The 13,842-nt window shown below is 38.7% G+C and overlaps 1 protein-coding gene across 1 annotated transcript in view; it reads left to right on the forward strand.

Annotated features, from left to right (window-relative positions):
- The window catches only part of MROH2B (maestro heat like repeat family member 2B), a 72,892-nt gene that overhangs the window by 14,296 nt on the left and 44,754 nt on the right, over window positions 1-13,842 (forward strand). The window contains exons 9-17 of the mRNA XM_027520296.1: window positions 57-126; window positions 1,743-1,856; window positions 2,756-2,829; window positions 5,934-6,056; window positions 6,767-6,880; window positions 8,976-9,132; window positions 9,277-9,317; window positions 9,939-10,080; window positions 10,634-10,677. Coding sequence (XP_027376097.1) covers window positions 57-126; window positions 1,743-1,856; window positions 2,756-2,829; window positions 5,934-6,056; window positions 6,767-6,880; window positions 8,976-9,132; window positions 9,277-9,317; window positions 9,939-10,080; window positions 10,634-10,677 — 879 coding nt within the window. The remainder of the gene's footprint in view (window positions 1-56; window positions 127-1,742; window positions 1,857-2,755; window positions 2,830-5,933; window positions 6,057-6,766; window positions 6,881-8,975; window positions 9,133-9,276; window positions 9,318-9,938; window positions 10,081-10,633; window positions 10,678-13,842) is intronic.

Below are 13,842 nucleotides of genomic sequence, written 5' to 3' on the forward strand. Positions count from 1 at the left end.
TGTCACCAGTTTTCTGTTTCACGTCTAGCCCCTTAATGTTTTTTCTTCTCATTCAGGTGTGCAGAGTTCCAGAGCCTCCAGAAAAAGAAAACGAAACCGAAGCTTCAAACTGTTTCCTCATTCTAGGTAGGACTCAGCATCCAGTGGGCTTTTAATTAAAATGTCTCAGAGGGGTGATGACAGCAAGGACGAAGTGTGAGCACACTGCCACATTCGTCACTTTCACACATACACACAAAACGTTCCTTTGACTCACGCTATTCTGTTTTTTCATACCCTACTTGTTCTGAGGAGTGCTGTAGGTGGGGTGACCAATTATCCCGATCTGCCCAGGACTGAAGGATTTCTGGGAAATTAGAACTTTCAGTTTTAAAACCAGAAAAGTCCCAGACATATTTTGGATATAAACTTTTTACTGGATATGTGGTTGGCAATTACTTTTCCCATTTCATAGGTTGCCTTTCCATTTTGTTGATGGTTTCCTTTTCTGAGCAGAAGCTTTTTGGTTTGATGGAATCCCACTTGTTTATTTTTGCTTATGTTACCTCTGCTTTTAGAGTCAAATGCAAAAAATCATTGCCGAGACCAGTGTCAAGAAGCTTAGTCTCTATATTTTCTTCTAGAAGTTTTAGAGTTTCAGGTCTTATGTTCAAGTTTTAAATTTATTTTGATTTAATTTGTGTGCATTTGTATTTTTTGAGGTAACAATCAGATTTCTTTCTTTTCCCAGCACCATTCACTGAAGAGACTAATCTTTCTGCATTGTATATATTCCCGGGTCTTTTGTTGAAAATTAATTGACCATATATGCTTGGGTCTATTTCCAAGCAAACCAGTGTGAGTTGGTAACCCTAAGGCTAGGAAATACATTTTTTCTTGGTATTTGTGATTATTAGACACTCTATCAAACTAATGTTACCCTTTTTTTCTTCCCTGTCAACTCTTGGTATGTATCCCTTATCATTTTCTCCAGCCTTCACTCTCTTTTCTTTCACATCACAATCCTGCCCATCACTATGTTAGAATCTACAACCTGACACAAGTTGCAGAGGAAACACCAAGGTCCCGGGGTCAGGATACAAAACCATGTTCTAATATAGTTTCTCAGGGCAAGGGACAAGAACACCCTATACCTCCCACACCTGCACCCTCTCCAAAATGTGTCATCTCCACTACCTCACTGCATACCTTTCTAGCATGGCCTAGTTCTCTCCTAATCAGCCCCTCTGTTTTTGTACTTTCCATTTCTCGATGTGCCAGCCTAATTAACTACTTCGCTTTATCATTTCCAGCCCAAACCCATCCACTCTATCCAGACCTTTCTTCAGTTTTACCTGCTTCCTCCCTACCCCCACCAGCTGCACAGATGGTGAAGCATCACTTTGATCTCTGCCTCCATGTTCACAAGGCATCCTTCTGTGTCTCTGTGTCTTTTATCCATCTCTTATAAAGACACCAGCTATATTGAATTAATACAACTTCATCTTAACTTGTTTTCTCTACAAAGAACCTAATTTCCAAATAAGGTTACATTCACAGGTATGAACAGAAGTGGGCCTAGCTCTCTTAGGGACCAAACTGTTAAATTCTGTATGCTAAAGAAGTATGGGCCTAATAAAATCTGATTACCAACCAAAGGGTGACTTTGACAATTCTCATAGAATGATAGTCTTCCCATTTACAAGAATTTTACCTAAGGTGAAAACGAGTTCTTTTGACTCCAGTATTTCTTAAACCCACAGCCCATTCAAACCCTGCAGACCTGATGGATTTTTTTGATGAACAAATGAGAAATAATAATGAAGCCATTCGAATGGGAATCTTGACTTTGTTAAGATCAGCTATCAATGCTGAAGGTAAGAATAGGGATGACACCAGAGTTGTTTCTTTTGTATTAAGAAGCAGACTGAAATCTGTGCACTGTCTCTAATTTGATCCTGTGTCTTTGGGAAGTTTACAGAACACCATATTCAAGTAAAGCTAGGTTTTCTTAGTTGTCTATAATCAATCTACTACTTTTAAATAGGCATTTCCAGTTACCTCTGTTCTTTCATGATATTTATGGATGCAATCAGTAAAGGAATAGAATATTTGAGAATTGAATCTGGAATTGAAAGGAGGTATTGGTTAAGTGGCCCAATAAACTGAGAGTGGGTGTAAGAATGCACAATGTTCTAAAAATTTGTACTTTTAGAAAAGAGAATTTAATGAATTTTCATTTTTGCATTCTAAAAACTGTTAATTTTTGCAATTTCAGAATGCATCTTATAATTGATAGCATCTTTAATTATCATTAGCCACTATAGGTTTTCACTCGGTGCAATATAAACTAATGATGCCTCATAAAATTGATACCTCAGATTCAATAAAATATGATCTTTCATTTTTGTACAACAAAATAATAGTTTTTTAAAAAAAATTCAGTTTGCCCTGTGATTTACTGAAAAATTGGCAAAAGAAACCTGAGGTGGTCTCCAAAATTTAAGGCTAATCCATTAGGTGTGATGTATTGACTGCACTTAAGAATCTAACAATTTAAACAAGGTTAAACAAAGTGTAACAGAGAACCAAAAAAGCAATCAACATCTATAAAGAGTTGAAAAAGGAGAAGGTAGGAAGGAAGTGAACAATATAAAATGTTAAGGACAAGAGACTTTGAAATTATGTGCCATAACTCTAATCGGTTTTCAACAATTCCAGAATGTACTGTACTCCTACTGAAGTAGGCTTCTCAATTTCTCTTTCTGTCTTTCAGAGCCCAAGCTGAGGGATCATGTCACTTCAATTGAAAAAGCAGTCAAAGTCGTCATGGGTGACCTCAGTATTAAAGTAAGAGAATTAATGGGGACTTTTATTTGGATAATGATAGCTTTAGGAGTAAATGAAATAGTTTTGACTCTTTAGGGATGTGCTTATGAGACTGATTTATAAAGAGCTCAGTGACCAATTCTACTTTTAAAAGAACTCCATCTTTCCCTAATAAGATAAACTCTATCAAAGTAAAGTTCTGAAGCACATTCTCAAGGGCTTCTCAGTAGGAAAAAAAAAAAAAAAGATTTTGGTCTAGAGCATGATTCTGCTATGCTAGTTAAATAGTTTTAAAATTAATTGTTAATTATAAAGATGATACTTCTTCCTCCAAAAATAATAACCCCTGAACCCTATTTTGAGCAGAGATATCCTATTTTCCAGTCAGGGAGCATCTATAGAAAGTCTTACATGCACAATAGATTTCTCAATATCTCCTGATTATCTGATTAAAGTATTCCATGTTGAAAAAGACATAGAACTTTTATGTGAGAAATTTTTAAAATTAGCAATTATAGTATTATTTTGTATGAAAATTGTATTTTATTTGGATCAAAGCCCTATGCAGAAGCCAATGAAGAGAAGAAAATTCCCCCAGGAGGCTTTGGTCACCAATAACTATGGTTAAAATAATCAAAGCTATGCAATAAATAATAATGGAGTGATTATATTATGTCCAACCTAGATAGCATATTCAAAAGCAGAGACATTACTTTGCCAACAAAGATCCGTCTAGCCAAGTCTATGGTTTTTCCTGTGGTCATGTATGGATGTGAGAGTTGGACTGTGAAGAAGGCTGAGCGCCGAAGAATTGATGCTTTTGAACTGTGGTGTTGGAGAAGACTCTTGAGAGTCCCTTGGACTGCAAGGAGATCCAACCAGTCCATTCTGAAGGAGATCAGCCCTAGGATTTCTTTGGAAGGAATGATGCTAAAGCTGAAACTCCAGTACTTTGGCCACCTTTGGCGAAGAGTTGACTCATTGGAAAAGACTGATGCTGGGAGGGATTGGGGGCAGGAGGAGAAGGGGACAACAGAGGATGAGATGGCTGGATGGCATCACCAACTCGATGGACATGAGTCTGAATGAACTCCGGGAGTTGGTGATGGACAGGGAGGCCTGGCGTGCTGCAATTCACGGGGTCACAAAGAGTTGGACACGACTGAACGACTGAAATGAACTGAACTGAACTGATTATATATATAAACCTGACCCAGTAATTGAGCAAGCCAATTGAAGCATTGCTAGGATTTAGGGTAGAATAAAAGAGGACAGAAATTTCCAGGAAAGCGCTCACTCCTTGGGCAAATATACAGAGAAGGTTTACCTCTTTCTCCTCAGTTAAGGAGATTACAGAGTCCGTGTGTGCAACCTTGGGACCCTGCTTCCCTGTGAAAAATTATTTTCTTCCTACCCTCCATTAAAAGACCCATTCACTAAGGAATTAGATCTGAGGTTTCTATCCTCCAGGGAAACAATCCAATAGATGAATTGAAGCCAAATTATTAAACAACTTGTGACACAGGTTCATAACCATTTATTCAAATCCATAGAGCAAGACATATTTCATAATTTACAATTTTTCAGATTAGAAAAAAGTGTTACTGTGATAGTAGCCCACAATCAAACCTATTAAGATTTCTTCAAGAAAATGTATGCATATTCACACTACATAGAAAGGGTAGAGATGTTGGATGACATCACTGGCTCAATGGACATGAGTTTGAGCAAGCTCCAGGAGGTGGTGAAGGACAGGGAAGCCTGGCATGCTAGAGTCCATAGGCTCGCAAAGAGTCGGACATGACTGAGGAACTGAATACCAACAAATAGCTTTAAAACAGTTCAGTTTGAGTTTCTCAACCAAGTAGGAACCAAATTTAAGAAACAAAATCCCAGTTTTCAGTGTCATTTAGAGTTTGAGTTTGTGGATAAGAAATTGTGGAACTTTATTTCAATGTGCCATCTTTCACTGAGGATTTTTTAAGTGAGGCAGTGTTTTAGCCTTTTCATAGGCTAAAACAGAAAAGGAAAAGCTTTATTTTGGGGTGGGGGGGGGGTCGCTCCAAAATCACTGCAGATGGTGATTGCAGCCATGAAATTAAAAGATGCTAGCTCCTTGGAAGAAAAGCTATGACCAACCTAGACAGCATATTAAAAAGAAGAGACATTACTTTGCCGGCAAAGGTCCAACTAGTCAAAACTATGGTTTTTCCAGCAGTCATGTATGGATGTGAAAGTTGGACTATAAAGAAGTCTGAGCATCAAAGAACTGATGCTTTTCAACTGTGATGTTGGAGAAGACTCTTGAGAGTGCCTTGGACTGCAAGATCAAACCCATCAATCCTAGAGGAAATCAGTCCTGAATATTCATTGGAAAAACTGATGCTGAAGCTGAAACTCCAATACTTTGGCCACTTGATATGAAGAACTGACTCCTTGGAAAAGATCCTGATGCTGGGAAAGATTGAAGGCAGGAGGAGAAGGGGATGTCAGAGAATGAGATTGTTGGATGACATCCCCGACTCAATGGACATGAGTTTGAGTAAGCTCTGGGAGTTGGTGATAGACAGGGAAGCCTGGCGTGCTGCAGTCCATGGAGTTACAAAGAGTAAGACAGGACTGACTGAACTTAACTGAACTGAGTTTTAGCCAGGATATGTCGTGGGAACTAGAAAGAGTTTGCTTAAAGAGAGCTTTGCTAGTGACACTTAAATCATAACCTTATAGATTACTTCCTGCTCCTACAGGGCGTAATTGTTGTTGTTGTTTAGTTGGTCAGTCATGTTCAGCTCTTTTGCAACCCCAGGAACTGTAGCCCACCAGGTTCCTCCATCCATGGGATTTCCCAGGCAAGAATACTGGAATGGGTTGCCATTTCCTTCTCCAGGGGATCTTCCTGACCCAAGGATAAAACCTGGGGTCTGCTCATTGGCAAGCAGATTCTTTACCGTTGAGCCACCTGGGAAGCCCCATCTATTACAGTAATATCATTCAATTTATAGGGTTGTTTTTTTTTTTTTTAAGATTCCCGCTGAACAATCCATAAAGGTTACACAATAGGAGTATCTAAATTTCCATTCTGCCCAAAGAAATGAAATATTGTTAATGTATTTTCCCTACTCTAGGTGAGGAACTCCACCCTCCTCCTCATCCAAACCATGTGTGAAAAATGCTACATTGAAGCCCGGGAAGGCTGGCCACTGATTGACTACATCTTCACCCAGTTTTCAATGTCCAACAAGAATCTGGTACGAAGAGGGTGCCATCTTGAGTGCTGCTCTGCAGCAAGTGCAGTTGACTCGACTGGATTTTTAAAAATACCTGAAGTTCAATTTAGTAACTAAAGTCATATTTAAGCTTTCACTTTTATTAATAAATTTTTCAGCATCTAGTGTTCTCAGTTCCCTTCCACTGATGCCATTTCTAACTTATCATAAATGCAAGGTAGGTTAACTCACAGTTTTCCCTAGAGAGGAGACAACTTGGCCTCCAAGGCTGGGGGCTGGTTTGGAGAGAGGCAGAGAAAGTGAATTGTCTCTAGAAAACAGGAAACATCCATACTTGTTACACTGGTTCCTTTGGATGAAGAACCTGAAAAACACATGTCTAAGATCTCAGTGATCTTACAACCTGCAAGTGAAATTGCAGTCCACTCCATAGGAAGTAGTGGAAATTTTTGTCCCAGAGAAAAATGGGGAAAGGCCTGAGAAAGGGGGTAACTGAAGTTCACAGTGTTTGTTTTTCTATGAAAAAAGCCAGAGGCATTTTTGTCTCCCCCTTCTTCCAAAGAGCAGTTAGAAGCAGGGGTTAGATACTGGAGTCCAAGGTCACTGGGTTCCTCAAGCCCTTTAAGCTGAGTGACTTTATCCTCCACCCCAGAGACTAAGAACACACCCAAGGTCAGAGGAGACCAACAACAGGGATTATTAACAAGTCACCTGCTTCATCTTTCTTAAAGGAGAAACCAATAAAACCTAACTCCCAGGAGACTGAAAAGGGAGAGACATCTATCCGAGAAATAAGCCTGGAGGTCTTAAAAACCCTGGACCCACTGGTCATTGGAATGCCTCAGGTACGGAGTCTTCTGTCACCAATCATAGTTCCTTTGATCACCTTTCTAAAGCTCTGTCCATTTAGGAGTAAAGAAGTTGGTACTCCATCTGTCATCAGCTTTTTGACGCTCTGGCCAGAGAAATTATGTGAGAATATTCAAGGCCAGCACATAATGGTTTCTCAAAAACAGGTGTTAAATTAGCTACATACTCTTATATCTGGAGGCAAATGGCAGTTTATAAGCATCTTAATATATTGTTTCTCTTCTTCCCAAGTAGTAAGGCAGTGAATGCTAAACTTACCCCCACTTACCTGGGAAGGTGTTAAAAGCACACATTCTCAGACCTCACTTGAGGTTTAAAATAACCTGAACCTCAGGAACTTTGGGATCTGCGTTTTGCTTAAGAAAAACAACCTGGGAAAGGATTTAATGGCCAGAAATACATGGCACAGCCAGAAGACAATCTACAGACCAATTTAAGTGAATCGGAGGCTTTATCTAGGATGGTATTTTAAGGTGTGATTGTAGATTACCTGCAATATTTATTTAAAATGCAGATTTCCAGGTCACATGCCAGACCTAAATGAGTCAGCATATCTGGGCGTGGGACCCATGAATCAGCATGCAAATAAGTTCCAACATTTCTGATGCATATTAAAGTTTGGGGAATTTCTGATCTAGTAGTAAATGATGAAAAAGTAGTCTAGAGCCAGAATCATAAAGGATCTGAAATGCTAAATTCCTACCTTGTCCTTGATGAGCCACTGGAAATTTTAAGCAAGGGCCAAACATTTGAACTGTGGTGTTGGAGAAGACTCTTGAGAGTCCCTTGGACTGCAAGGAGATCCAACCAGTCCATCCGGAAGGAGATCAGCCCTGGGATTTCTTTGGAAGGAATGATACTAAAGCTGAAACTCCAGTACTTTGGCCACCTCATGTGAAGAGTTGACTCATTGGAAAAGACTCTGATGCTGGGAGGGATTGGGGTTAGGAGGAGAAGGGAACAACAGAGGATGAGATGGCTGGATGGCATCACTGACTCGATGGACGTGAGTCTGAGTGAACTCTGGGAGTTGGTGATGGACAGGGAGGCCTGGCGTGCTGCGATTCATGGAGTCGCAAAGAGTCGGACACGACTGAGCGACTGAACTGAACTGAAACATTTGATAACTATAAGAAGTCGGTGAATTGACATGAGTAGTCTAAGCACAGAGACTATATATAAGATGAGATGAGATTCATAGACACTGGATATGGGTCATAAAATTAGGAAGGGAAATACGCAAGGGCATGAAAAATCTTATAATGAAAAAAAGGTCTAGGCTTGGTGATTCAATGGGGTTTCCCAGGTGGCACTAGTGGTAAAGAACCCACCTACCAATCCAAGAGATATAAGAGACTTGAATTCTATCCCTGGGTCAGGAAGATCTCTTGGAGGAAGGCATGGCAACCCACTCCAGTATTCTTGCCAGGAGAATCCTATGGACAGAGGAGCCTGGCAGGCTACAGTCCATGGGGTCAAAAACAGTCCGACATGACTGAAGCAACTCAGCATGTTGGTGATTAAATGCAGATGGCAAGACAAAAGGCAGAGTCCAAGTCGATACCTAGGTTTCCATTAGGACATGAACCATATTCAAGTTTTCCAAGGGATGTGAAACACACAGACTACAGAAGTTAGCACCTGGAGCACAGACGGCAAACACAGTCCATTCGCTATCCATTCCCAATCCGTCTCACTTTGGAGCGTTCCACTCCAGTCTTGGAGTTTGGAGAAATATATGGGGCATTTTTGGTTGTCATATTGACGCGGGGCTTAAGGGCACTTGGTGAGCAGAGCCTGGCGCTTCCTGCAGTGACCCACAGTGAAGATTTGTCCTGTCCCAGATTCCAGCAGCAACCCCATGGAGAAACACTCATGGCCAGTAGCGCCTGAAAATGAATGTGCTCAGCAGAGGCGGATTTCATGATTTCATTTTGATTTGGCCCAAAGAGCAAAATAATAACAAATGAGAGGAAGTTTTCTAAACTAGAGGGAAACACACAGTGAGGACCAGGGAGGAATAATGGAAAAGAACAAGCAGCACTTTCATTTTGCCTTCGTTTTCCACAGGTGCTATGGCCCAGAATCCTGACTTTCGTGGTACCTGCAGAATATACAGGAACGCTGAAATACCTGTTTAATATCATCAGGATTCTGTTTATGGCAGAGGAAAGAAAGAAGAAGAATGCCAAAGAATCAACAGCACTTGTCATCTCTACAGGAACTGGTTTGTACATTCAAAAACAAAGCAAAACTTTTCTCTTATGAGATTCATTTCCTGAAGGGCTACAGGGCTTCACTCATACACCCAATCCCAATCTGAATTTTTCTAGTCCCCATAACAGTAATGAAAATTGCTTTCTCTTTCTAGTGAAACTTCCTTCACCACAACAGCTACTAGCCAGACTTCTGGTGAGTGAGTTATGAAAAATCAAGGCGGGATCAATTTAAACCAATGCAGATATTTCCAGTTCCAAATAAATGATAGTAAAAGCGACAAAGATACTCCAAACCAAAAGAAACACTAAAACGGCATAATAAATGTTCTGCTATATTAATGACACTCATGAAAATTTATTCCTGGCAAGATTATCTCCTAACTCTGAAATGTTTCCTAAAACTTCATTTATGATTTTTTAATAAGCGTAAACTGAATCTGATCCGTGAGAATGATTCAAGCAAATTGCATATTTGTTGTTCAGATTTCTCTCTCTCTCCTTTTGGCCACATATGCATCATTTACTCCAGTTGTATCTCCACGTGCCCTTATTTAATTCACAGATAGATCTGTTAGTACATTTCATTTATTTTCAGTTGATGCCTTCCATACACTTTTTCACTTTTATCTGCAGAAAAAAATTGGACAGATGGATGTCTAAGTATTAGCTTTACTCTAGAATAGTCTGTGATGGTCTGTTAAAAGATTATCTAATGAAGGATTCTAGGGAATCCAGAACAGTGATTAAAAGGAAAATGTCGGTGAGCCCTTTAAATACCCCTGAGTTGATCAGTAATTTTTCTTCCATCCTCCAGGTAATATCTATGCTCGCTAGTGTGGGGAAATTGCGTGGGGCTGGTGCAATAGGACTTTTGAAGATATTGCCTGAGATAATTCACCCAAATTTAGTAGAGCTGTGGAAAACACGCATACCTGAACTCCTACAGCCTTTGGAAGGTACAAGTGCATGGGATCAGGTCTTATTCAAGGAGGCAAGAGCACGAAGAACAAGGCATCCCTTCTGTGTCTTAAGCCATGAGTGTTCATGCTAGACAATAAGGACAGTGAACTTGATATGCAAGGTGGACAGCTCTGTTTTGTCTTAGACTCCTCAGGTTCCATTTCTCTACCAAATACTTATACTGTAATAAGGCCAGGTGGGTTACATACTTAGCAAGAACTTTTACTTGTGATCTGGTCTTTTTCTTGTATTTAGAGAAGTCTTCTTTTGGTAGTATTCTAAAATGTTACTATTCATCTATGCTAGAATATTAAAATACTATCATTCAGTAAGTACTGTTGAAATTGGCAAAAAGCCTGGATTTTTACCATGAACTAGCAATTTAAGATTGCTAACATAGTAATTTTAATCTTAAATAACCATCCTGTGTAGGGAGAAAACTGAAAATGGAACACTAGCATCCAGTGGGAACCTGGCAAGGGAGAAGTACATCTTGAATTTTTTTTTTTTTTTTTTTTTTGCCCTTATTGCACCAATTTCTGTTTCTAGGAAAGAACAGTAGTATCGTGCTGTGGGAGACCATGCTGCTTCAGGTAAAGATGGCTCCCAGACCAACTGTTGATGATGGGGTGATGAAACCACCTAAAATTACTCACCTTGACCAGAAAGAATTAAATTCCCAAGGGCAGAAAACAGCATTTCTTTTCTTGAGAAAATTGTTAGACTATTAGATGTGATCGTGTCAACTGTACTCTTTGAATTACCATAATTTGAACAACTATCTTTAGTCTTCAATTTGGTTCAGAATCTAGGACAGTTTTGAAGATTTCACGTACTAATATTTTTCTCCCTCTTTCTTAAATCTTCTCTAATTTTCAAGTTTTCTCCTCTCCTTCCAATTGCATTCTTTCATCATTCATATAGAGAAATAGAAATTAACATAATTTCCACTTCTTTGCTCCTAAATACAACTCCATTTCCTCCTATATCTGCTTCTCATTATCTTTTTCTTGATGTCTAAACACCAAAAGACCATATTGCACCCCTTCTCCAGAAAAGAATCTTACTCTCATCCATAACTTTTTGGACTTTGACAGCCAACAGTGCCATAATGTCAAATCCCCAAAACTATAAGATAGGACTTGCACATAGGACTTGGACATTAGCGTTACAAACAGCACATTGGTTTTAGGAGTCCACAGAAGATCAAGGAGCCCACAGCCAGGAAGCTTTTAATCCAACAGAGTTTCAGTGCATAAACCACCTATATAGAAATTAACTATGGCTTCTTTATTTTTTAATTGAATTTATTGATTTACTGCTGTACAGCAAAGTGATTCTGTTCTACATATCTATATATATACATATACATTCTTCATTATGGTAAATCATAGGATATTAAATATAGTTCTCTGTGCTATACAGTAGGACCTTGTTGTTTATCCACTCTCTATATAAAAGCTTACATTTGCTAATCCCAACCTCCCACTCCATCCTTTCCCTCTCCCTGTCCCCCTTGGCAACCACCAGTCTGGTCTCCATGTCCAAGAGTCTGTATCTATTTCATAAATAGGTTCTCTTGTGTCATAGTTTAGATTTCACATATAAGTGATACCATATGATATTTGTCTTTTTCTGATTTACTTCACTTAGTATGATAGTCTCTACTTGCATCCATCTTGCTGTAAATGGCATTATTTTGTTCTTTGTTATAGCTGAGTAGTATTTCATTGTATTTATGTCCCACATCTTCTTTATCCATTCATGTATTTATGGACACTTAGATTACTTCTGTGTCTTGGCTATTGTGAATGGTGCTGCTATGAACATAGAGCTGCATGTATCTTTTGGCATTATAGTTTTGTTCAGGAGCAGGCTTGCTGTATCATATAGCAATTCTATTTTTTTATTTTCTGAGGACCCTCCATACTGTTTTCCACAGGGGCCGTACCAACTTACATTCTCACCAAGAATGTAAGAAGGTTCCCTTTTCTCCACACCCTCCCTAGCATTTGTTATTTGTAGACTTTTTAAAGATGACCATTCTAATCATACTAATCTAATGAGGTAGTACCTCATTGTAGTTTGTTTTCATTTGGGGGCAGTTTTGAGGGGATGTATTTATTACTATGTATTACAGAAAAGGTGTATTTTTAAAAGTAAGCTAAGGGTATTTATAATGATTTTTAAATTTATATTTTAAAAAGGACCTGTCAAATAACTTTTTAGGATTTTGATTATAAAATTTACTAGATTTTTTTAGTATTTTAGTTTTATTGGAGTAAAGCTGATTGACAATATTGTCTTAGTTTCAGGCATACAGCAAAATGACTCAATTACACATATATATATTCATTCATTTTTAGATTATTTTTTCATATAAGTTATCACAGAATATTGGGAAGAGTTCCCTGTGTTATACTGTAGGCCCTTGTTAGTTGTGCTAAGTCACCTCAGTAGTGTCCAACTCTTTGTGACCCTATGGACTATAGCCTGCCAGGCTTTTCTGTCCATGGGATTTTTTAGGCAAGAATACTGGATTGGGTTGCTGTGCCCTCCTCCAGGGGGTCTTCCCAGCCCAGGAATCAAACCCACATATCTTACATCTCCTGCATCGGTGAGCGGGTCCTTTACCATTAGCACCACTAGGAAGCCCCCATGTTGGCTATCTATCTTATATAGTAGACATGTTTGTGTTCATCCCAAGCTCCTGATTTATCCCTCCCCTTCTCATGTTTCCCTTTGGTAACCGTAAGTTTGTTTTTGATATCTATGTTTACTTCTGTTTTATAAATAAATTCATTTGCATCTTTAAAAAAAATTATATCTTACATAAGAGTGATATCATATGATATTTATCTTTCTCTGACTTACTTAGTATGATAATCTCTAGATCCATCATGTTGCTACAAATGGCATTATTTCATTCCTTTTTATGGCTGTGTAATATTCCACAGTATATATGTACCATAGCTTTTTTATCCATGTCTCTGTTTATGGACATTAGAGTTGATTTGTGTTCCTCTAATAATTAGCAATGCTGAGCATCTTTTCATGTGAACTATAATTTCTATAAAATGTAATATTTCAGTGATGTCTCCACAGCACCTCTACCCCTAAAACCCCCCTTCTAGAATCAGAATCTCCAAGAGGGGGTACCTGACAGCTTACAGGTCTTGATGACGCTCACAAATGAGTCTTATCCAATATGAGGTTTGAAAGCAACAGCTCTATTCTTCCTGTTCCTTAAGTCTAGAATCTATCTTCCTCCTATATTCATGCTTCTTCTATCTCTTCCTCCCTCCCTCTATCATAATTTCTACCTTATTTCCCCACTTACCATTTTAAAATAACTGTTCTTACTAGGAAGGAAAGTTCTTGAAGCCTTGAGAACATTACTTTCCCTTCCTCCAATCTTGAGTATACTTCTTGGCTTCTTTTTCCAAAACTGTCTACATTTGCTTTCTTCCCTTATAATGCCAAGGTTGTACAATTTTTACTTTTCAAAAGATCCATTGAATGAATTCTTATTAAGAAAACATGTTCACAAACTTTTTCAATGGTTTTGACACTGTGTTCTGTCTAAGATTAAGATAGAGAAAACGCAGGAGAAATCATAGATTTTAGAAATTGCAATGGATTTTGTCCTCCAAAAGGACAAAAACACCTCTTCATGTATGGTTCAATGAAGAAAGACATGGGTTCAGATGACTGATTGTGGCCCTGGCTCAAAATAATTGATGAAATGAGGAATATTT

This window comes from Bos indicus x Bos taurus, chromosome 20, assembly GCF_003369695.1.
Source record: "Bos indicus x Bos taurus breed Angus x Brahman F1 hybrid chromosome 20, Bos_hybrid_MaternalHap_v2.0, whole genome shotgun sequence".
Taxonomy (NCBI): Eukaryota; Metazoa; Chordata; class Mammalia; order Artiodactyla; family Bovidae; genus Bos; species Bos indicus x Bos taurus.